The sequence below is a fragment of the Drosophila biarmipes genome, chromosome 2R, assembly GCF_025231255.1.
Source record: "Drosophila biarmipes strain raj3 chromosome 2R, RU_DBia_V1.1, whole genome shotgun sequence".
Taxonomy (NCBI): Eukaryota; Metazoa; Arthropoda; class Insecta; order Diptera; family Drosophilidae; genus Drosophila; species Drosophila biarmipes.
Window position 1 is genome coordinate 17,961,663 of NC_066615.1, and position 22,657 is coordinate 17,984,319.

At 43.7% G+C, this 22,657-nt stretch overlaps 3 protein-coding genes and 2 non-coding genes across 6 annotated transcripts; 4 read left to right on the top strand and 1 right to left on the bottom strand.

Annotated features, from left to right (window-relative positions):
- Window positions 1–105: 105 nt before the first annotated feature.
- Window positions 106–22,503, bottom strand: LOC108022845 (uncharacterized). Its single transcript, XM_017092017.3, has 6 exons — window positions 21,804–22,503; window positions 4,068–4,458; window positions 1,972–3,159; window positions 1,547–1,693; window positions 1,396–1,481; window positions 106–1,334 (listed from the first exon to the last, which is right to left on the bottom strand). The coding sequence occupies exons 1-6, from the start codon at window positions 21,899–21,901 to the stop codon at window positions 752–754; spliced, it is 2,493 nt and encodes an 830-aa protein (XP_016947506.1). The 5' UTR covers window positions 21,902–22,503; the 3' UTR covers window positions 106–751.
- On the top strand, window positions 3,385–3,455 carry Trnaw-cca (transfer RNA tryptophan (anticodon CCA)). Its single transcript has one exon. It is a non-coding gene; the product is annotated as a tRNA-Trp (tRNA).
- Trnaw-cca (transfer RNA tryptophan (anticodon CCA)) lies at window positions 3,765–3,836 on the top strand. The gene has a single exon. It is a non-coding gene; the product is annotated as a tRNA-Trp (tRNA).
- LOC108022848 (lysozyme) lies at window positions 5,142–6,463 on the top strand. Its single transcript, XM_017092020.3, has 4 exons — window positions 5,142–5,343; window positions 5,749–5,837; window positions 5,894–5,957; window positions 6,025–6,463. The coding sequence occupies exons 1-4, from the start codon at window positions 5,190–5,192 to the stop codon at window positions 6,156–6,158; spliced, it is 441 nt and encodes a 146-aa protein (XP_016947509.1). The 5' UTR covers window positions 5,142–5,189; the 3' UTR covers window positions 6,159–6,463.
- LOC108022846 (lysozyme c-1) lies at window positions 6,971–14,502 on the top strand. Of its 2 annotated transcripts, none has more exons than XM_017092018.3 (4): window positions 6,971–7,158; window positions 8,158–8,316; window positions 8,372–8,524; window positions 14,253–14,502. In XM_017092018.3, the coding sequence occupies exons 2-4, from the start codon at window positions 8,169–8,171 to the stop codon at window positions 14,438–14,440; spliced, it is 489 nt and encodes a 162-aa protein (XP_016947507.1). In that variant the 5' UTR covers window positions 6,971–7,158; window positions 8,158–8,168; the 3' UTR covers window positions 14,441–14,502. The 2 variants fall into 2 exon arrangements, with proteins under 2 accessions (XP_016947507.1, XP_016947508.1); XM_017092019.2 differs by lacking the exon at window positions 6,971–7,158 and adding an exon at window positions 7,850–8,081.
- Window positions 22,504–22,657: the final 154 nt, after the last annotated feature.

Here is a 22,657-nt window from a genome sequence, read left to right on the forward strand (position 1 = left end):
TGGGGTTAATAGCCCACTTAGCATTATGCGGCCCTTCGGCTGTAACCTGGCCAAAAATAGACCCCCAAAAAAATTGCCCAACTGACCTTAGGAACTCCGATTCGATTCGGTTGCAATTGGCTTTATTTCGCTTTCCACTTTTATTTACTTGGTGTTATGTTTTTCTTTTCTACTGTGTGCTTTGAATTTGTTAATAAATTATTCAAGCCTTAACTCTAGGGGGTCATGACTTACGAGCTCCGTTCCTAACACGAAGGAGGCGTAAACTTAGTTAACTCTAGTTCTTGAGGAGACCGAAGGGTCTCCGATTGAGGAATTTGTTGCAACGGAGGTCAAAAGAATAAATGGAAACGAATTAGATTATAGTCAATGGAGAGGTAAGTTTTAAATGATGTATATTTTAATACTTTATCTAGTTTCTGAAGGTTTTCGAAATAAACGATCTATCGAGATTCTTAACGTTCGGTCTTAGGATCGTAACTTTTTCGCAATATAGATTTTACTAGCATTCTTTTGACCGCCGCTGTACAGTTTGTTTTGATATATGGGATACGTATCGATTAGCTTATGGCACGAGGTGGTTAGTGTGGGCCAACTATTTGGATTAGTGCAGTGGACCTTAGGGCTACGTATGTATATCGCCTACGAACTACTCAAGTCGGTACAGTCGGAACCGTACTATCACATGGTTTATTGAGTGGGCAGGTGCCACATCCTGCTGCTGCTGCTGCTGCTGGTGGCTTCTGCTGCCTCACAGGCTCGTCGTGGCCTGCAGCTTGAGGTAGCGCGTCCCATTCTCCGCATCCGCCAGGCGGGCTATGTGATCCGAGGCGGCGTAGCAAGTGGTGGCCGTTGGAGTGCCCGGCCGGCTGTTATTATTATTGTTGTGCATGCTGCTGCTGTTGCTGCCAATACTATCGCCTCCATTGCCATTGCCACTGCCACTGCCGCCCGTCTGCCGTATCCTTGTGGCTCCCCAGATCAGGACCAGCACGGAGGTGACCAGCACTCCCAGGCCCAGTCCCGGCAGGAAACTCTTGTTCAGCGAATCAATCACCGTGTAGCTGTGCAGCAGGGTCGATTGCTGAGTCTGCTGCGGCTGGCTTCCGACCACCGAGTTGAAGCGGCGCTGATTCAGCTGGTAATCCTCGCCAGCTTCGTGAACCGTCTCCGGCTTCAGCTCATTGGCAGTGTAGTAGGGACGGCGCTGGTACTGACGGGACACGGGAATGGAGCCCGGACTACTCCTCTCCAGCTGGGTAATGTTGGAGCAGCCTATGTTCAGTTCCGCCTCGGGCTTCTTCTCCTGGATCATCACCAGACAAAAGCGGTAGCTGATGGAGGATTGAACAATGTTAGTTATTTGATCATTTAGCTTAAAAGTGGGAATCTCACCTCTCTCCTATTTCCAGGGATGAACTGTCCGGCACTATGACGCTCACTGTGTTCTGGCCATTGACCACCTTACTCTCGCAGTGGATCTATCAGGGATAAGATTAGGGAATCAAAAAACGTTTTGTATGTTTAGCTTATTCAGTATTAGTACCGGTGAGTTGTCTATGAGTATCTCGTTTATGTGCTCCTCCTTGTAGACAAAGATGGCATCGCACATATAGTCTTTCTTGCTGAGATTCAGGAGCCAGGTGAGGATCAGGCCGTAGTCCGCCGAGAAATGCAGCTCATGAAGGATAATCTGTGGGTAGAGGAATCCATTGGTTATTTTTTGTTTTAATAGTTAAAAGTGAAAGTTAAGTTTAAAGTAGTCGATCAATAAATGAATGAACTTGAACATGTGATAAGAAAAGCGTGGAGTTCTGAATGAAACCATTTAAAATTTCTATTTTCTTTTTTAAAAGCAAAGTAGTTAAATTTGTAATTTTAAAATCATTGTATAAGAAAAGAAGGCTACATTTTATATATATAGAATATCACAGAAAGAAGTTCCTTGAATTAAGCTAGGGCAATCCCTACCTCCTCGGACAGGTCCTTGATGGGCGACGTCTGATTCGGTTTGGCCAGCGTCTCCAGGTGCTGCATGATGTTGTTGTTATCCTTCTCCACGTTGTCCATGTCGCAGCTCAGTGTCTCCACGGGCACCTGGAGAAGCGGGGCACCCTCCAGCCGTGGTGGCGTCACACAGGAGGCACTGAGACTGGAATGGAGCTGGGATTCCTGCAGCCACTCGGCGAATGGCCGGATGCTGCAGTCGCAGGACAGAGGATTCTCCTGCATCTGCAGACTCTCCAGTTCCCGGGCTCCGTCCATCGCATTGCGGGCCACAATGGAGATATCATTCCCCGCCAGCCGTAGCTCCCTGAGAGAAGGTAGCGGTGCTATCAGGTCGGAGGTCAGTGCGCGCAGGAAGTTGTGGGTGAGGTCCAGTACGGTCAGACGCGACAAATGCTGCAGCGAGGCACTGGAGATGGCCACGATGCCGTTGTAGCTCAGGTCCAGGCTGTCCAGAGCTCCCAGGCCGAAGAAGGCGTGATCCTGCAGGACGTCGATTTGGTTGTGGCGCAGAGAGAGGCTCACCAGCCTCGAGAAGTTGGCCAGAGCCTTGTTCTGAATGCTCTTGATCAGATTCCGATTGAGATTCAAACTCTCGAGATTCTTCATGCCGGGCAGAGTCTGCTCACTCAACGGTCCGTTCAGGTTGTTGGCCTGCAGATCCAGTTGGCGCAGACTGAAGCACTGGCTCAGGGACCTCAAGCTCTGGGCATAGTCACCCAACCTGTTGCCGCCCAGCTTCAGCACCTCCAGCTTCCTAAGATTCCCAAATGTGCGCTGGCTAATGCTTGAGATCTGGTTGTTGCTCAGCTCCAGGTAGACCAGGCTGGTCAGACCCACAAAGTCGGCGGTGCCCAGTGCCTTGATCTTGTTGTTGGCCAGGTCAAGCCGCTCCAGGGCTCCCAGGGTGGACAGAGCGTTCCAGGGCACACTCATCAGGGCGTTGCCGGGCAGACCGAGTGCCTGCAGTGGTCCGCGGATGCCCAGGAAGGCGGACTTGTGGACCCGCTTGATCTCGCCCGAGGAGATCACCAGGCCATGCAGCGAAACGCCATCGAAGATCTTGGCGTCGCTCAGGAAGGTCACGTTGCGCAGGGAGCAGTCCAGCAAGGAGATCGAGTAGGGAGAGGTGCGAAGTCTGTCCGCCAGGAGCTGTAAGATCGAACCCAAAGATAAGGATAAATGTACTTAAAATAGATAAGGCTAAGGGATAACTAAATGTAGCTCTTATTTTAGCCTTAGCTTTTTAACTATTTAGCAATTGCTTAACTGTAAGTGTAACCTATGCCTATCCTAAACTTATTTATAAGAAATAGATTTAATAAAATGAACAGATTACTAATTGAATTTTGTAATTATGAATTACACTCCTCGCAGGACTCCGTGCGCAATGGTAGCGCGTCTGACTCCAGATCAGAAGGTTGCGTGTTCAAATCACGTCGGGGTCAAGGAAGGGTATTTAAACCCTTTTTTGTACGTAGTTTGTTCAAATAACTGAAAAGCTTCTTAATGATAAATAGATATATATTTCAAACGAATTCCTGCAAATGTTGCAAGAAATTTGATCTGGTCGACTTTTAGGTATTGGAAGACCTACTTTCTGTTAGATTTTTGTTTTTGTATCTATTTATAAGACTAAAGCTGGCTAAGAGGGTATCTGTGAATGCACCTATCTTATCAGTATTTCTAATATATTTTTGATTTATACTTCAACTTTGGTAATTTTTTAGTTCGAAGAAGCATTGATACTTCAACAGGACTCCGTGGCGCAACGGTAGCGCGTCTGACTCCAGATCAGAAGGTTGCGTGTTCAAATCACGTCGGGGTCAAAGTTGAAGATGTAAACTCAGGTTTGGAATTCTTTTTTATAAAATACATATATAAAAATTTAAAATGGATTCTACAAAAGGTTTTCTACGAAGCAGCCATATATTTTTCTTTATATAACTTCGTTTTCTTTATATTTATATTCATCTTCCATTTTTGATCATATCATATTTAGCTCTAATTTAAAGCTTAAAAAAATAATCTATAAATATTTCCTCAAGCAGAAGCCTTACCAACATGCCGTGCAGATCAATGTTGCACCGCAGGGTGTGCGGCAGATCGCATCCGCACTCGAGTTCCGCGTTCCTGGTGCCCGTGATGTTGGGGCACTTCCACTCCATGAGGCCGTCGTCCACGGGCAGGGGCAACGAGGACACCTGCTCCGCCTTGCGTTTCCTCGGAGCGCCCTTGTTGACATACTTTCCGGATGAGGATTTGGCCTTTCCCCTGCTGGAAACGAGGGCGGGCACTGCCGCAGCGGACACCACATAGGCGGTGGGCGTGGTGGGCAAGGATATGGGGGTGGAGGCGGTCGTACTGGTCGTGGTGGTGCTGTCCTCCATCAGATCCTTGAGGTCACTGGCCGCTGCCAGGGCGCACAGCAGCGAGAGCATGAGAATGGGGCTGTAAGTGGAAAAATTTTCATGGAAATTAGTGGGACGAGCATTGAAAAGCGAAAACACTTGGATGCTGGGAGGGATGCACTTGCTCCGGCACTTCCCCCCCCCCCCCCCCACACCCCTCGCACATCGCCAGATCGTGCGTTTTTAGGTCAAGCCGCAGTTGTCACTGACACTCTGACACACAAACACCCACGCGGTGCATCTGTGCCCAGTATCCAGTGGATGTGGATGCGTTTCGGTCTAAAGATTCCCATTGTTATCTCTGCAAGACAATTTGCCAATTTACAGCTTAACGCAATCAAAGCGATTTATTGAATGCACTGAGAGATCTTCTGGGATATTCTTGTTCATCTTAGATAGTTTAAAGTAGAATATGTATTTTTAAGGAATTCATATGCCAAAATTTCCTAGAGATATAAAAAAGAAGTACAAAGAGAGGTTTTTCCAAAGAATGTTGCATAATATATGGGTCCCCCTATGGGCGAGTAACCCGCACATTCTTTCCATATCACCAGATCGCTCCCGAGTGCCGCCTCCCACTTCCAGAAGAAAACAATAACTGCGTGCGAGGCTTTAAAAACCCAGATTTCGGGCGCTACGCATCCAGTGCCGTAGAAATAATTCCGCAGCAAAGTGCCCAGTACTCGCAGTTGCCGCGGAGGGAAGCGCTCTGGAATCTCCCCGAACCAAAGGATTAGCAGTGGTCCCCATCTATCTAAGCACCTGAACGAAATGGCCAGTCACTTGCCAAAGGGTGGAGCCCTCGTCCTGGTGCTTAATCTTCTCCTGCTGTCGCAATGGGAGACGGAGTCCAAGCTGCTGACACGTTGCCAGTTGGCCAAGGAGCTGTTGCGTCACGACTTTCCCCGCAGTTATCTGTCCAATTGTAAGTCTCTTTGAAAATATAGATCCTAAAGTTCAAGATCTACAAACAATTTACTGAAAACTTTCGATTACCTATTTTGAAAAATTTAAAAAAAAATAAATTTTAATAATTCCTTATTACTTAATAATTGATAATATAATAAGCTATTTCCCGAAACGCACCCAGTATAATTTTTCAGTAGCAATATATAAAAAAATAATTTTATTTTTATTTAAAAAAGGAATTTCCGATATAACTTAAAGCTTGTATTGTACTGCAGTAGAACTTCAATAAATTTTAATGGGCCATAAAGAGTAAAATGACCTACTTAGCTTAAGTGTGAGTTATAGAGTGTGAATAACAAATATACTTATATTTAGATAAGAAAAAATATTATACACTACAATCTCCTTCTCTTATTTTAAGGGGTTTGCCTAGTGGAGGCGGAGAGTGGACGCAGTACATCAAAGTCCATGCAACTGCCCAACCAGAGCGTCAGCTACGGTCTCTTCCAGGTGGGTAAACCCTAGTTCCTTATCTTGAAAACCTCCATGCTAATCCCGATTCACAGATCAACAGCAAAAACTGGTGTCGCAAAGGTCGCCGTGGAGGCATATGCAACATCAAATGCGAAGGTGAGTCCGCATGCCCCTCAACACCCGCGTGAAAAAAAGATAAATATGCGCCGCCCCTCCGTTGCAGAGTTCCTGAACGACGAGATCTCGGATGACTCACGCTGCGCCATGCAGATCTTCAACCGCCACGGATTCCAGGCCTGGCCCGGATGGATGAGCAAATGTCGTGGGCGCACGCTGCCCGACGTTTCGCGCTGCTAGGACTGCTCTTCCACTCGATCTTAGCCTTAACTAACTCTATGCATAGCTACTAAATCATCACATAAAGCCTAAGTCACTAAATATTTAAATATTTTCAGTGCCTTCACTCTATCAGCTGCAGTGGGAATGCTATCGCAAAGCCTGTGTTTTCCCCCTATTCTAATCACCCACCTTTGACTAGATTAAAAGTGTCATATAGAGTATATAGTTTCTGGGAAGCCTAGTTAATTAAACAGCATTCATATGTAATGGTAACACTTCTTGGAAAAGGGATTTATGGGCGTTGCTACCAAAGACAGCCCTATTTATATAATAGCTTTTATAGCACTTTCGTAGAGACTAACTCATAGTTGCTATAGGAAGACTTTGGCATTCATTTGTTTTAATAACCCCGGGGAGAGTCTTTAAAAATCTTATGAAATTCTAAATATAGTATATAAATCAATATTTTCTGTTAAATAAACTTCCGCGAAATTCCGATAAAATAAATAAAGATGTTAAGTTTAGATCAATGAACTCTTTCATATTCGATTGATAACTACAGTAATGCCTTTTGCAAATATTCCGAAAATATTACCCGCCCAAAACTCGGGGAGTCTCTTCCCCCTCCCCCAAACACCCTAAACCATCTGATTTGTCAGAGAGTTCAGGTAGCCAGTCAACCGTGACAGCCGCGCTCCTTATCAGCTTTATCAGACTGCCGAGCAAATTCGTGTGGGCTCTGCTCGGCGATCGGCGTTTTGGGAGAGAATTACCCCGACTCGCAGGCGAACTGAGGCGCAATTGTATCTGAGAAATACTTGGGCGTTCAGTACTTAAACTCGAGTCAGCAGCGCCGCACCGGCACCGAATCCGATCGGTTGTGCAAATCATATGTAGTTGAAAGCACGCCATCGCAAAAACGAAACCCACGAAGCGCGGTGGAAGATACAGATACTCGCAGTTCCCCCAACAAACTCGTTTCCTGTTGCCCAGATCGCTGTTGTTCTGCGCTAATTAGGTAAACAAAGCGAACAAACAGTTTGCTCAAGCAAAAGTGTTCTGTCAGAGGAAGTAATCCCAGGCTCGCCTGCATGCGAAGCTCGAAGAAAAAGTGAAACGTGTACAGTGCGTATACTCAATGCCGTGTACTCAAAGCTAAGAACGAGGCCCGCAAACAGGAATTTGCTTTTTGGTTTGTTACTTAGTTTGCGGTGACCTTGAAAAGCGTATTTGTTGCTGGATAGATCAGTCTTTGCCTTATATTGTTTACATACAAACGATACGTGTATGTTAAAGGTTGTAAAGTCTTCCAGTTTACCTGCTTGAATTACACGTAATCAACTAGGCGTATTATTCAATCTAAATATACTTGTTAAAGAGTATTGTTTAACATGTTCCATTGTATTGATAACAATATAAGAAATTATATTTTAAGCTTTAGATGGCAACTGGTAATATATTAAACATTCAAGCAAAACATGCCTTGGCAACGAACACCGTATTGTGGGTGTATTTGCATGGAAAGATATCTTTGAAGAACTGACGTAGACAGGCGAGATAGGCAGATCTTTAGATGGGATGGCTGATGTATGCAATGATAATTATAAGCAAAGACACAAAGTTGCAAAAACAAGACTGATACAAGGCCATTGAGTGGCGTGGGAGTAAGCAGAGGCAGATAATTTATTAAAAAGCTTGCTATTAACCAGAATTCAGAGAATCTTGTTTGGTGTTAAAAAGAAGAAATGTCAAGCGAAGCTGTGAAAAGCCAAAAAAGTGCGAAAGAATCCAGGAGAACTTAACACTTACGATCTAAGGTAGTTTGTATCTACTTATTAAGCCCTAATCAGGTGCTAAAGTTGTCAAATGGGAAAGTGCATATAGAAGAACGCGGAGATTATGCGCAAGCCAGAACTCTGAACTGTTTAGGGCAATGGTTAAGTAAGTCCATAAATAATGAGAATTGTACTTAGCAAAGCACCCTATAATCTAAGCCGTGGGGTTTTCCTCTTTTTAGATTACCTAAAAATGAAAACTTCTTGTTTGTGGCTCTTACCAGTGCTGATCCTGCTGCAGCTGGGATCGAAGCAAGTGGAATCCAAGAAATATCAAAGATGCGAGCTCACCCGTGTTTTAGTCGAGAACTACCATTTCGACAAAACGTTCATCTCCAACTGTAAGTGAATTGCAAATCAGTGTAAGAAGTATTTTTCTAAGCATATTTTTGACAGGGATCTGCCTGGTGGAGCACGAGAGTTACCTGGACACCAGGTTGATCACCAGAAAGGAGAACGAAAGCAAGAACTATGGTCTGTTCCAGATCAACAGCAGAGACTATTGCAGCGAGGGCCGAAAGGGAGGACAGTGCAATATGAAATGTGAAGGTGAGATGAAAGCACTTATTTTTCAAAACAATGTAATTTTTTAAGCGCCCAAAACTACGCAGTGGAAAAAGCGCGGTCCTCTTTTTGAATAAATTCATTTTAACTCTGAGTTTAAAATATATTGTAGCATACTTTTCGACACCCCAAATGACATTTATAAGTGATTTCGAAACCTTATTGATTCCACTAATTTTGATCCCCAAAATGAAATTTATAAGATGGCTTTTTAATGTATTTTCAAGTGCCCAAAAGTATGCAGTGGAAAAAGTATAGGCTTCTTTCTGAATGAATTCATTGTACCTCTGAGCTTACAATACATTGTAGCATACTTTGGGACACCCAAAAATACATTTATAAGTGATTTCAAACCCCTATTGATTTGACTGCTTAGCTATTTAAGTTGAATTTCAAAGCTATTCTCAAAGCAACAACAGGCAAGAAAAATAAATTATATGCCACATTTAATCAGGTTAAAAACAACATTTATTATCTAGTCTACATCAAATTTTATTTGATTTTTAAATTATATTCAAAAGCGTGGGTGTTTAAAGGCGAGCGTTTATTAAACTAGCTGAGCCGGAGGCATTTAATGCTCTCCATACTAAAATTTATTCAATCAAGTGTTATTAAATCTAGTTTCTAAGCTAAAATTTAAAAGTAGAAAAATATATTTTAGGCCATCAACTCTTTGACAAGTTGTGTCGTGGGAAAAAAAAAAAAAAAAAAAAAAAAAAAACAAAGTGCGTGCTTACGCGTTATTATTTTGTTATCTATTCTTCGTGTGCTAATAATAGCACAGATCATAAAAATTCGGACGCTGTCTAGCGCAGTGTCGGCAGTGGGACAACAACAACAACATAAGTGTAGTGCGACAAGACTGCATTTGTGCCCGCTAGGGCATCGCTGTTCCCCTCACACTGCGCGCAGCCGTACAAGAGGGGCAACAAAAGCAGTGATTGACTTACATTCGACTTTGCATAAAATCGAGAGAAATGGCAAATACCAGAGAAACAATGCTTCTGGGCGAAGCTCTGAGAAAAGCCGTCATGGACGAGGTGATTCCAGGAGAGTTAACCCTGGCAAAAAATCTGGCCACTAGCGGCAAGCTTAACTCATATGGTATAGCAGTATCAAGCAGTAATGCAGCCTGTATCACCAGTACTCTGACAACAACTCACAGTCCAATATATACCTACACTACATCATCACCCAGCATATGCAGTGGCATGTGCTCAACGCCTATGCCTCCTAAAGCATTAAGCACTTCTATAGACTTCCCCCCTCTACCGGGCCTCAATGAATCTGATTCACCCAGATGGCAAAAAATCCAGAGCCAGAAGAGGAAGGGGTCATCGAACTCACCAATAAGTCAACGAAAACGTGCCGATATTAGAAATTTAGAACCCAGTGACCCTGTGTCAGCAAACAGGTTCGAAACACTATCAGTTGATGACGATGAGATGGACTGCAATAGTGTGGACGAACCATCGACTAGCGCTGCAGCAGCGGCTTACCGTTCTCACACCGCTTCTAAGGCTAAAGACAGCAATGCACATAACAAGAACGCAAACGTACAAAGTAAAACTGATTCATCTACGGTAAAATCTGCTTCTACTGGTAGTCCAAAACCACCACCAATCGTTCTTATGGACGTGACAAACGTGAACGAACTTCTTATCGCTATCGAGGAAGTTACAAATCTTGAAAATGTTGAAATCAAATCCTCTGTGGGCTCCACTCACAGAATCTACACCAAAGACGCAAACACCTACAGGGCTGTAGTACGACAACTAAATTCCCTGAAAATTGAATTCCATTGCTATCAATTGAAAGACGAGAAACCATTCAGAGTTGTTGTGCGAGGATTACACCATTCACAGCTCCATCATAAAATCAAAGAGGAATTACTCAGACAGGGGCATAAAGTTCTATCAATATATAACCCAAAAAGCAACAAGAGCGGTGAACAGATGAACCTCTTCTTCATTAATGTAGAAAAGAATCTAAATAACAAAGATATACTCCAACTACGATCTCTATGTCGCCAACGCGTCCGTTTTGAAGTAGCCAGAAAAGCACAAGACATAGTGCAATGTCGGAGATGCCAATCGTTTGGTCATACTGCAAGATATTGCTACAGACCTTTTATCTGTGTCTCTTGCGGTGACTACCATAAATCATCAGATTGTCCCAGAAGCAAAGAAGCACCAGCAACTTGCACTCACTGTGGTGAAAATCACCCAGCTAACTTCCGTGGCTGCAAATCCTATCAAAAATTGCTCAAAATGAACGAAAATGTACAGAAAACCCCAAAAGTGAGCACAAACAATAACTCTACACCCAAACATTATGAAAATGGAGTTTCTTATGCTCAAATAGCCAGAAATGCAAATCCAATCACGGAAAAACAAAACAAACGACCAGGAAACCTAACAAATAGGCTACAGGACGCCATTCAACAGCAACATCACTACGGTGCAAAAAATCATGCGCACTTTTTCCCAGATGTGTCACAACAGCAAAATGCACAAGAATCTAAACTAGAAATGGCAGTTGCATCGCTCTCAAAAGCTATCGAAGGTCTATACGCCATGCAAGCCCAGATGCTGAAGATGCTGGTTGCAATTAACGCGCAACTTACACAATGTCCCAAATAAAAATTCTCACCTGGAACACGCGAGGTGCTGCCGGCAAAATGACGGAAATCGGCCACCTTGCGGAGAGAGAGAATATTGACATTCTCCTTCTCACTGAAACGAAGACATCCAACCTTCAACTATTTGGATATGAAGTCTACACTTCAAATCTACCTGACGGCAGCCACAGGGGTGGAGCTGCAATCCTGGTTAACAAAAAGATCAATCACTTTCCCATCGAGCCAATCGTCCATGCTAAAGTCCAAATCGTGGGTGCCAGAATCCAAACATGTATAGGACAAATATTCATCGGATCAATCTATTGCCCTCCGAACTTCAGCTGGACTCAATCAGAATTTGATGACATATTCGCTAACTTCAACTTCCCAAGATCATTTATCAGCGGAGACTGGAACGCCAAACATCCATGGTGGGGTTCTGCGATCACCTGTCACCGAGGTAACTTACTTGCTGCAAGCGCCATCTCAATTAACGCCAACATCCTGGCGACTGGAGCACCAACATACTATCCAAGCGCAGTAAATCGAAGACCATCCTGTTTAGACTTTGCAATTTATCGCAACATTCCACACGACAAGCTAAGCATCAGAGACAGCTGGGACCTTGAATCGGACCACCTATCTCTCATCACTACATTAAAAACAGAAGCCATACAATGCACTCAACGTAGACAACTTCTTAGCAAACACATAAATGTAGCTGTTTTCAAGGAAGAACTATGTAGATCGATACGCCTTAACATTGAGCTCAACTCTGCTGCTGAGATTGACGACGCTGTAGACCTCTTCACTACCAACGTGACAAATGCGGCGAGGAGTGCAAACGTGTACACTGCAAACAATCATGGCAGAGCCCTCATACGCCACTCGAATAGAATTGACCCAACCATTGCAGAGATTCTAGTCCGTAAGAGAGCACTGAGAAGACGTTATATTCGAACGCACAGTCCTGAGGATAAAGCTCAATGGCATAGATGCGCCAGAGAGCTTCACGTTGCCATGGCTGAATTGAAAAATGCGCAATTCGAACATATGCTGACCAATATGGACTATTCTAATGATTCCATTTTTAATATGTGGTCCTTTACCAAAAAAGTAAAAAGAATGCCACAGAAAGTTACGCCTCTGAAGAACAGCAATGGTAACTGGTGTCGCTCCTTAGAAGAGCAAGTACAAACATTTGCGGAACACCTTGGCGACAGATTCACTGCGTTTAATTTCGCATCCGAGGAGGATATCAACAGAATAAACGAAATACTACAGCGCCCTTTCCAGATGTCACCTCCAATAAGACATATCCGTCTGGAAGAAGTCTCAAACATGATACGTACCCTCAAAAGTCGAAAGGCGCCAGGTCATGACCTAATAAGCAACGCAGTACTTAAAATCCTTCCCAAGAGAGCACTATTACTTATCACATTGATATTCAATGCGATACTTAGAGTGCAATACTTTCCCAAAAAATGGAAGAGTGCTAGAATCAGTATGATTCTAAAGCCAGGGAAACCGGAACAGGATCCATGCTCCTACCGGCCTATCAGCCTCCTGCCCTCTTTATCGAAGGTAATGGAAAGGCTGATAGCTTCCCGACTTATAATACACCTAGAAGACAATGATACTATCCCAATGCACCAATTCGGATTCAGAGCCGGCCACAGTACGATTGAGCAATTGCACCGTGTAGTCAATCACATCCTGAAGGCCTACGACAATAAAGAATACTGCAACGGCATCTTTCTTGACATACAACAGGCATTTGATAGAGTTTGGATCCCGGGACTACTAGCCAAAGTCAAAACAGCGCTGCCAGCCAACCTGTTTGAGCTCATCAGATCGTTTCTCACAAACAGAGATTTTTGCGTCCAGTCCAGAGACGCAATCTCTGCAAATGTTGCCATTACAGCTGGCGTTCCCCAAGGAAGCGTCTTAGGACCGCTACTGTACTCCATCTTTACAGCAGACATCCCCAAGCCAAGCTATGAAGAAATGACCTACGACAACAGCAAAATGCTGCTGGCCAGCTTCGCTGACGACGTCTGCTTTCTCAGCTCCTCGAACAGTGAGACCGAGTCTTCACAAACGCTGCAAACCTACCTCAACGAATTCGAGAAATGGGCCACGGCGAACAATATCAAAATCAACGAAAGCAAATGCGTAAACGTTTGCTTTACGTTACGCCGAAAAACAACTCCGGTGGTCCACATTAATAATGTGGACATAGAGCAAGCGACTAAGGCGAAATACCTAGGCCTCACACTGGACAAACGCCTAACCTTCCGAGAACATATTGCCAGAGTCGTCAAAATGTGCAACCTAAAGCGGAACCAATTATTCTGGATGCTAAACAAGAAAAGCAAACTATCTCTAAGATGCAAGCGGCACATTTATCAACAAATCATCGCACCAACTTGGAGATATGGAATCCAAATTTGGGGAGTGGCGGCTGCGTCCCACCGAAAACGTTTCCAAACCGTCCAGAACAAAACATTAAGACAAATCACTGGCTGTGAGTGGTTCGTTAGCGGCCAAACGCTTCACAATGACCTAAACCTGAGTCTTGTTGAAGACCAAATATCGTTCTTCTCAAGCAGGTACAACGACCGTCTAACTGCCCACCGTAATCGTCTAGCCCGGAGATTACAGGGGGCTATCCCAATTCGCAGGCTCAAAAGAAGACATTTTGGGCTGCTCCTAAGAGACTAATATGAATATATTATTTACTTGAAACTAGTCGTAATTTGATCTACTCCTATATACCAAGTTGAAAACTAATTATAATTTATAATTAAGAGATTATTTACTTAAGAAAACATTTAGGTTAAAGGCTTTAATTAGATCTGTTCCTGGATTATATTAAATAAAGATATTAATTAAAAAAAAAAAAAAAAAAAAAAAAAAAAAAAAAGAAAAATATATTTAATGTTCAGGTCTAAAACTACAATAGAAGATACAAGGTATAAAATAAAAAAATGTATTTAATTAAAAAACATGATGACTTCTAGCTTTAACTGAAGCAAACTGAATGTTGTATTTTATAGAATTATTATTATAACTCAACAATTTTTCTTTCAGACTTCTCCAACGACGATATAGGCGACGACATCGCCTGTGCCAGGATGATCCAGGAGCGCGAGGGCTTCAAGTACTGGAAGGGCTGGGACCGCTTCTGCCGCAATCCCCAGAACCTGCCCAACCTCCGCGTGGCGTGCAACCTGCGCAGCCTGTCTCCCCTGCGGTCACCCCGTTTCACCTACGGCTGAACACCTATTCCTTTGTACTAACTGAACATCTAACCTCAGAGATATATACGGACATACGTGAATGCTTTGCATAACTGCTTGTTGGGATTTGCATTTGTTTAGTGCCCACACAGGGAGTGCGAATCGGAGACAGAGGGCCTCCAAGTGGGCGGCCCACCAGTCTGTTTGGGCGTTGGCATCTGGATGGTGGTCTCCGATGACATCTGCGACTGCCATGGTAAATGATAGCTGTAGCTTCAGGGCAGCAGCCCAGTGCAACCCGAGACCCATTCAAAGTCAATCATATCAACTCGAACAATATCATTCTGCATTTCCGCTCAACAAAAGGCGGCGTTTCCGTTTCTGTTTCTGTTTCTGTTTCTGGGCAATGACAACAATTGCCAACGCACCGCAGGGCATCAGCATCAGGGAAGCGTGCAAAGCCAGAGCCGGAGCCAGAGCCAAAGGCAAACAATAACAGGTGGAGGCTCAAAAATCAGAGCGTAACTTCCAACTAAGGTACAATGGCCAAACATGGGCAGAGGAAGCACCGGCTCGCCGGTTCCATTAGAATGGGTTTTGCATATGTACGTGGTCGAAATAAATCAGAGTTTTACTGGTTACATCACACACGGAGAAATGGTCAGGACATTTGCCAGTAAATTGCTCAGAATACCCCTGGTAATAGGCTATTTTAGCTACCATATCTCCTAATTTGTCATAATATTGCTTATATCTCATAAAAAGACATTCGATAAAGCTTATCTGAATGTTGGTTAACTGATAAGTAATTGAAAACTCACGAGTTCGGTAAGTAATTTCGAAAAGCGTGGAGCTCACAACGCCACAAGGAATTCAGCCACAAACTCAGATTCGACTGGGAAGCTGGGTTAAAATGGCATCAATAAGCCGCTCTTAAACTTTAATAAATTTCATACAAAGTAAATAGCTCTTAAATATTCAATTAGAAGCCTTGCATAGCTAGTTGGAAAACCACAAATGTTTCTTTCTGTGCAGCAAACATCGAGTCAAGTGTTGTGTTGACCATTGCGTACACACCGGCCACATCCTCAACAATAAAAATATTTTAAAATGCAGCTCAGCTCAACTCCACCTCTGTCACGCTAACTGGTCAGCGATTCGAAACGTTTGAGTGCCTTTAATTTCCGCTGTCCCCCTGCCAGATTTTTTGGTTTCCGCCCCGTCCTCGGTGTGGCTAATTATGCATAAAACGCCACGCCTCACACTTCCCACTGCCCGCCTCCCAGGAGCGGAGATCCGAGATCCCAGTGCCCAGATACCATCGCTGACCTGTCGCCGCTGACTCAGCAGGAGCACTCAATCAAAACACATCCCATGTCCACCGGCCAACTAGCTGCCTCTTCGGCGACTGTTTGGCTTTGGACTTAGCACGGACTCGCTAATCAAGCCACCACAACCAGCTGCGCTCCTCTGGGTATCCGAGTCCGAAAGAAAACCAAAAGCATAGCAGTCGTCGCCAGCCCGTCACCTTTGTGTGTGCAGACTGGAGACGCCAGTTTGGGTTGATTATTCATCTGGGCCCACACATTTCAAATGGCCAAGTCGGGATCTTGGCGAATTCCACATGCTCTATAAACAGTATTAGGATTTATAAAAATGTTACTGATACATTCTAATACATAATGGTATTACTTTTCATTTAAATATGTTAATTTTATTGAAAAATATAGTTTACAGAGAAAGGTTACATCCTGAAAAAGATGAAGTTTACAAGAAAAATGTCCTTATTTCTTGTAAAATTCATCTTTTTCAAGATGTCATCTTTAAGATGTCCTTGAAATTTGAAATATAACATCATATGATATGATAAGATATGAAATGATATGATATGATATGACATGATATGTAAATGTGTACTCTTTTCTTGTAAACTTCATCTTTTTCAAGATGTCTTCTTTAAGATGTCCTTGAAATTTGAAATATGACATGATATGATATGATATGATATGATATGATATGAAATGATATGATATGATATGATATGATATGGTACAAAAGCGATCGCTGCAGATCTCTGAATATAATTTATGCCCAGGAACATATTACATCCAAACCCTTAACCCAGGTAGAAAACCCCTTCATCTGAGACCTCTGAATCTGTGTAGGCGCTCGACTCATAGCGCCATCGTCATCGGCGTGGCCATTATCATGATCGAGGCAAAAGCAGAGAGCCAAGCTCCAGGAACAACCGAAATGCGGCAGACCCAAACTGGCTGAAATTAAGGCACGTCAGCGGAAATAAACCCTCTGGTACGAGTCTGCCTACATCCACACATCTTGTGCGATGGCATATCATACGTATATGGTGTATGGTTGGAAGTGGATTGCGTTGGTAACGGCATTGCAACGTTTTCTGTGGAACGGAACGAACGACTCTGCCGCCTGATGATGCTGCATGAAGATCGGGAGATACAACGATATGATAATGACGCCGCAAAATGGGTGTGAGTGTGTACTATGTGTATGTTTGTGCATAAATCTTGCAGCTGAGTCTGAAAACTTGGCCCGAACTTCAAAACTGATTGGAAATTTCAATCATGCGCTAGCAACAGATCGTAAAAAAAGCGATTCTTGTTTATTTTGCACATAATTTGAGGCCTAACTGGCACACCAGGCAAACATAATGTGTTATTATTATTTTGTTTCTTGTCCGTATTCCCCTCCCCGTTTGCTAAACATTTTTGGGCTCCCAAAATGGCCAAAACATGCGATAAGCCAGCGAACAATTAAAAACGTGTTTTTCGCCAGCTCGCCTTCTTTGGCAATAAATGGGGGAAAAAACTCGAAAAATACAGCCAGTAATTGTAGATAGGGAGGCAACGAATGGTAGTTGCACTTTAAAATTAGTAGATAAAGAAATAATGGGTATGTTTATTGAACTTCTTTGAATTGTACGAGTATGATTTTATATTTATATATGATAAATGTACTCCTTTCAGATTTTCTTTCTATTTCAACAGACAAGATACCCTAAACTGCATTTCTCACAGTGCAGCCACATGTGGAGTGCACTCTTGGCGTCAGCTGCTGCCGTGTTGCCTAATTATTTATTCGTAAAATATTTTATTTTTAACTCGCCTAACCGCAGTAGAAGAAAAAACAGCTGCAGCTAGCAAATTAGGCAACATGTAGCTAATCATAATGACAGCAACATGTTGCATAGGCCAAAGGCGAAATTAGCAATTTGCTATTTTATTTTATACTATTTCGGTTTGGGTTTGGTTTGGGGCACACTGGATATCCACCTGCTGGGGCATTGTTCGGGTGTTGAAAGCGCATCGAAGTGCGGCATGTGTGGCAAATGAAATTTATGCTCGGCATGGAAATAGTAAAAGTGGCTGCCAAAGCCAGCCAAAGGTCGAAATGTCACGCAAAAGTGGCAACCGCAGACGTGAGGCACACAAAAAGTGGAAAAACAGCTGCTTTCGAAACTGAAGTAGCCGCACCGACACCAATTGTGGTCGGCCTGGGTATTTAGCATGCCGAAAAAGCAGGGAAGGCGGGTAGACAAAGGGCTCAGGAAACAGAAAGCAGAAAACTCGGGATTGTGTGGGGAAGCCTGAAAAAGGGATTTAATTGTGATGATATGCCGGTCCCCCGGTCCCAAATCCCTTTCTCAAGGACCGAGAGGCGAGTGCATGAATGACCGGACTCTTTTAGTCGCCTTTGTACCAAGACGGAAGCGGATGCTGACAGCCAGGAAAGGATTTCAAATATTGTATTTCCATATACAATTATGAGTCAATGGAATACAGATTTTTGCTTTACTTTTTTTGCTTTTTAACAGTGGCAAATGATGGCATCTTTCAATGTTTTATAAACATTTATTAAATGTTAAGACAGTTCCTTTTGTTTTGACCCTCCTACTTAACTTGATTATTGTTTTTAATACTTCTTCTTTAGGTTTACAAATTATAAGCAAGTGAGAGGTAAACAAAAATAATTTAGTTTTGAAGTGAGAAGAAAAGTTCTTATAAAAATTGCTTAATAAATGGTATATAGTTACCTAACTTAAAAAAGATAAACAACCATTTTAAATAGTTAGTTTATATTTATAATAAATGTATCATAACATAGTGAGTCATGGGTATTTTTTAGTCGACAGTTTACCTATTTCCTTGATTAAAGTTCACAATTTGAAAATTCTTAAACGATTCTACAGGTTGTGTATAATGTTTAAGGGTTAGTATTGACTTATTTCAGACTTCTAAAGAAGTAACTATTACATAGAGAAGATTAAACTTGTGGGGAATGACATTTAAGTGATCTGATAGTGACTATCTTTTTAGTTACTGGGTCTTGGCCTGAAGTCATATGTGTGGCATATCTTTTCTTTGACAACATCTGTCTCGACGTGGGTTCGCTGGTATTTTCAAATAGCTGGTAATATTGTCAAAGCGAACTGCAAATCACAGGTCTGACAAACTTGTTTTGGTTGTAAACGACACAAAGCGGAGGGGCACAAAGCAACAAATCCGAGAAATAAAATTAGTGAGTATTATTTTTAAGAGTGGGCCGACGACAAGTCAGCGGAAACGTGTGGGTGGGTGGCTTTCTGTCGTCTCTGGTTTTGGCTGTTTTTTCTCCGTTTTTTGTTCAGTTTTTTCAGTTTTTCTGTTTTTACTGCTCTCGCTTTGTTTGCCAAGCTGCCTGTGCCGGGCAAATTACTTTTTAATTGAACACACACGTGGGCAGCTGCTCGGCCAAGTACCGACACTCGAACAATTAACCAAGTCGCAGACAAAGTAACCCATAACTGACAGCAATGCTCGGGCCTTTTGTTGGCCGGCTGTGATGAGGGCAATAAGTGAAACAAAACAGAATTGGCTAAAATCGAAACATAAATAAAATGCAGAAGGTGCATATCCGCGGGAAGAGCAGTTGGCTAATCCGATCCGCTTCGCAGCGATTTCCCCTGGGCAAGGTAAACAAACCATTCGGCCACTCGCATTTTAAGCCAGGCCTAAGCCGGCCTTTGCATTTTTATTTACCAAATCTTGCACTTTATGGACCGCTCAGCCTCCGACGAACATGCACATGAATGAACTTGGACCGGGCTGTGTTTAATTTAAATTAAATTGGATTTTTTGTTGCCTTCGTTTGGGCCCGAAAACTGTTTTAAAACCCGAGTGTGCCTGGCTTGTTTTTCCTTTTCTTTTTTTTGTATGCCATTTGCATATGAATATGGCCGACGGCAGCCGCTGCGAACAACTAAAAGCAATTTGAGCTCGGAATTTATGGACATTGTTTGGGTTCTGCTCGGTCCGCTCCTGCAGCTCATTTCACTTGCCTTTGGGTCGTTTATTTAATGCTTATAAAGGTGCTTAAACATTCTTAACGTGAGGCGATCGCCATACTATATAATAAACGAAAACATCTTAATAGCAGACTGGGCAGGAAGAAATCATTAGGTTTGAAACGTCATGCCAATATGCCATTTTATTTTATTTATATTGGTTTTTTTTATTATATAGGGTAATTTAATATTCTTAGCGTGAAACGAAACCATTAGGTTTAAATATATTTTTGAAGCCAATATTGGGTAAAACCCCCATAATATAGCCACTTTATTTTCCCAATAACATTGGTTCTTCATAATGTTTTTGTTCTACACCAGGCCTTAAGATCAAGATCAAAATATAACACATTTATTCAAATTAAAAAGATGAAATTATTATCCAATGATTCCGAATTAGGTTTAATGAAACATTTAAGTATATGCACTGAAAAATTACTTCAGTATCGGTAGCCCCACCCAGAGATATATGGCTCCAAAAAGCCCGGTGTTCTGCCGCAACTTACTTATCCTCCCCGAACACCTCCACAGCCGAGCCAACAATAAACCTAAAAACCAAGTTCACTGCCCACGCAGATCTGGGAAATCCAGTCGAGAGACGCGGCGGCCGCCAACGCATGTGCATAATGCTAAATCGACTGTTAATTGCGACATTTCGAAAGCCGAGACAAGTCGAGCCGAAACACACGCAGAAAGCCAATAAAAAATGGAAAACGCTGCTGGCCAGATATCAAAAATCAATGAAAGCCAGTGAGGGATGTATGGAGAACGGAGAAGAAAGCGGTGATGGCAGGGAAATGGGCTTGGAAATGAACTAAATTAAACATATTATGCGACATCGGCTGGCAGATAGATACCACCGCGATCGAGATCTCGGTCTAGCCCACACCAAGAGCTGCCCACACACGAATGCAAATGCCAGACGCAGGCCCAGCTTGCAAGGCAAGAAATTGCTCGGATGCTGCGGAGGAGTATGCTAAGTGAATGGGCCGCATAAGTTATGCCGTGCACTGCCAGAAAATAGTGGCGAGCCATCGCCGAGCCCTAGGAGCATCATACCCATCTCTGTGCTGCTTGGGCTGCAAAGAAACATTAGCTCATGGCACTCATCGGATGACAGCGACACACTTTGGGCTCAAAAAGTAAGTGGGCAGCATGCGGCCCCAGCCGCTGTTGTTGCGCTCCCATTGCCAAATTTGGCAACTGGTTGTGGAGCAACTGCGGCAGTAAGTAGCACAAATGTCTCTTATTTTATCTCCCTTACTTGGCCACATATATATGTGTCCGCATCAGGCGCTCGCCCACGGTTGGCGAAACAAAAGACTTAGGCAACGAACTTGCCGCGAAGAACAGAAACCCAGGAATCCGACATTCGAGCCCAACAGCCAGGCGGCTAATGAGCCGCATGTAAAGCAGTAAAAAATTATATAAACATTAATTATGAGCAATCTCTTTCTTTTCTCCACCCCCTCCGCCTCCATTGCTAGTGTGGGCGTTCGAAAACGAAATGTAAATAAAAAGTTATTTTTCTCTTCGTATTCATTCCATTGTCGCCGTAAGCCGAGCCCGAAGATCCAGAGCTGCCCGCTGTGAAAATGATGAGTTATATGAAATTAGAAGAGGCTGGAGAGGGCAGCAACAAAGCGCTAATTGCGCGTAATCCGAGCGGGGAAAACAGTGGAGCCCTCGGCGTGTGGGTTTCCTCCGCTCCGAAAGCGGAGCCCTCGAAACGTGCGTGGGCAACGCCAGGTGGATTGGGAAAACATTAGCCCGTGAAATTATACGAAATTCGAGACGAACCCGCAACGGAAGTGCCGTGCGTTGGGCGACGCTGAATGACTTTCAGCTGATTGAAATCATTAGAGCTACGAATTTTAATGCGAGCCCGCGGCTATTATTAGATTAAAAGGTGCTAATTTTCTAGAGTGTGTGTATAAAATGGCGATCAGTCCGATTTCTATCGCTTTAAGCGTGGTGGGCGGGCGACATTAATGCCCGCTTGCCATCAAATTAACCCAAGAACGAAGGTTGAGAGGCTCAACTCACCTGAGCTTTGGCCACATTCTGGGCAACGGGCTGGGCCTGGAGGTCCTCTTTATCAGCGTGCGAAACTTAAACAGAGCGATGGTGCCGGCAGCGTTCATAGAACAATGAGCCGCATTAACCTGGCCGGCCCCGATGTTTGGTTTCCGCTCTCTACCTGACTGCCTGCCTGCTCCAGAACGTTTGTGTATTTAAAACGCGATAAAGATCTTCACGGTGCAGCGGCGACAATGCGATCGGTGGGCCGGCAGTTGACACCGCTGGAGTTCGAGTTTTGGGCTCAAACTGGACTGGCGGCACTCACAGCTCACGGGGACAGGCAAAGGCACATGCACAGCCACAGGCACAGGCACAATCGCGCACACACGAAATTAAAATTTCATTCATGAAAAACGACTGCGACTGCAGGGGCAGCAGCAGCAGGTATGGCTAATACAATCAACAGAGAACAGAAAGAACCGGAAACGGATGCGATGTTTGTGTTGCCCCCCGCCAGGATTCCCAGAGTTTCGAAGGGCTAGGTAGGGATGATGATGATGACGACGACAACGACAACGACCAGGTAGCACTAGCACTGAACCACTCGAGTAGTTGGTCAAATTTGCATTTTCACAGAGCCGAGTTGCATGGGGCGGCTACAGAACTTTTGCTTTGTTTCGCTTGTTTTCCAGCGCAATCAACTGCCACGAACTGAACCCGACGACGTCTGAAACTCGACTGAGCGGCCTACGCTCAGGTAAGGCAGGTCGAGCCGCCAACAGAATGATTTCATATGCGTTTTCCTCTCCGTTTCTCGTTTTTGTTTCGTCTGGGCTGTTTGTTTGCCTTCGCAGTCGATTCATTCACAAATACTGGTC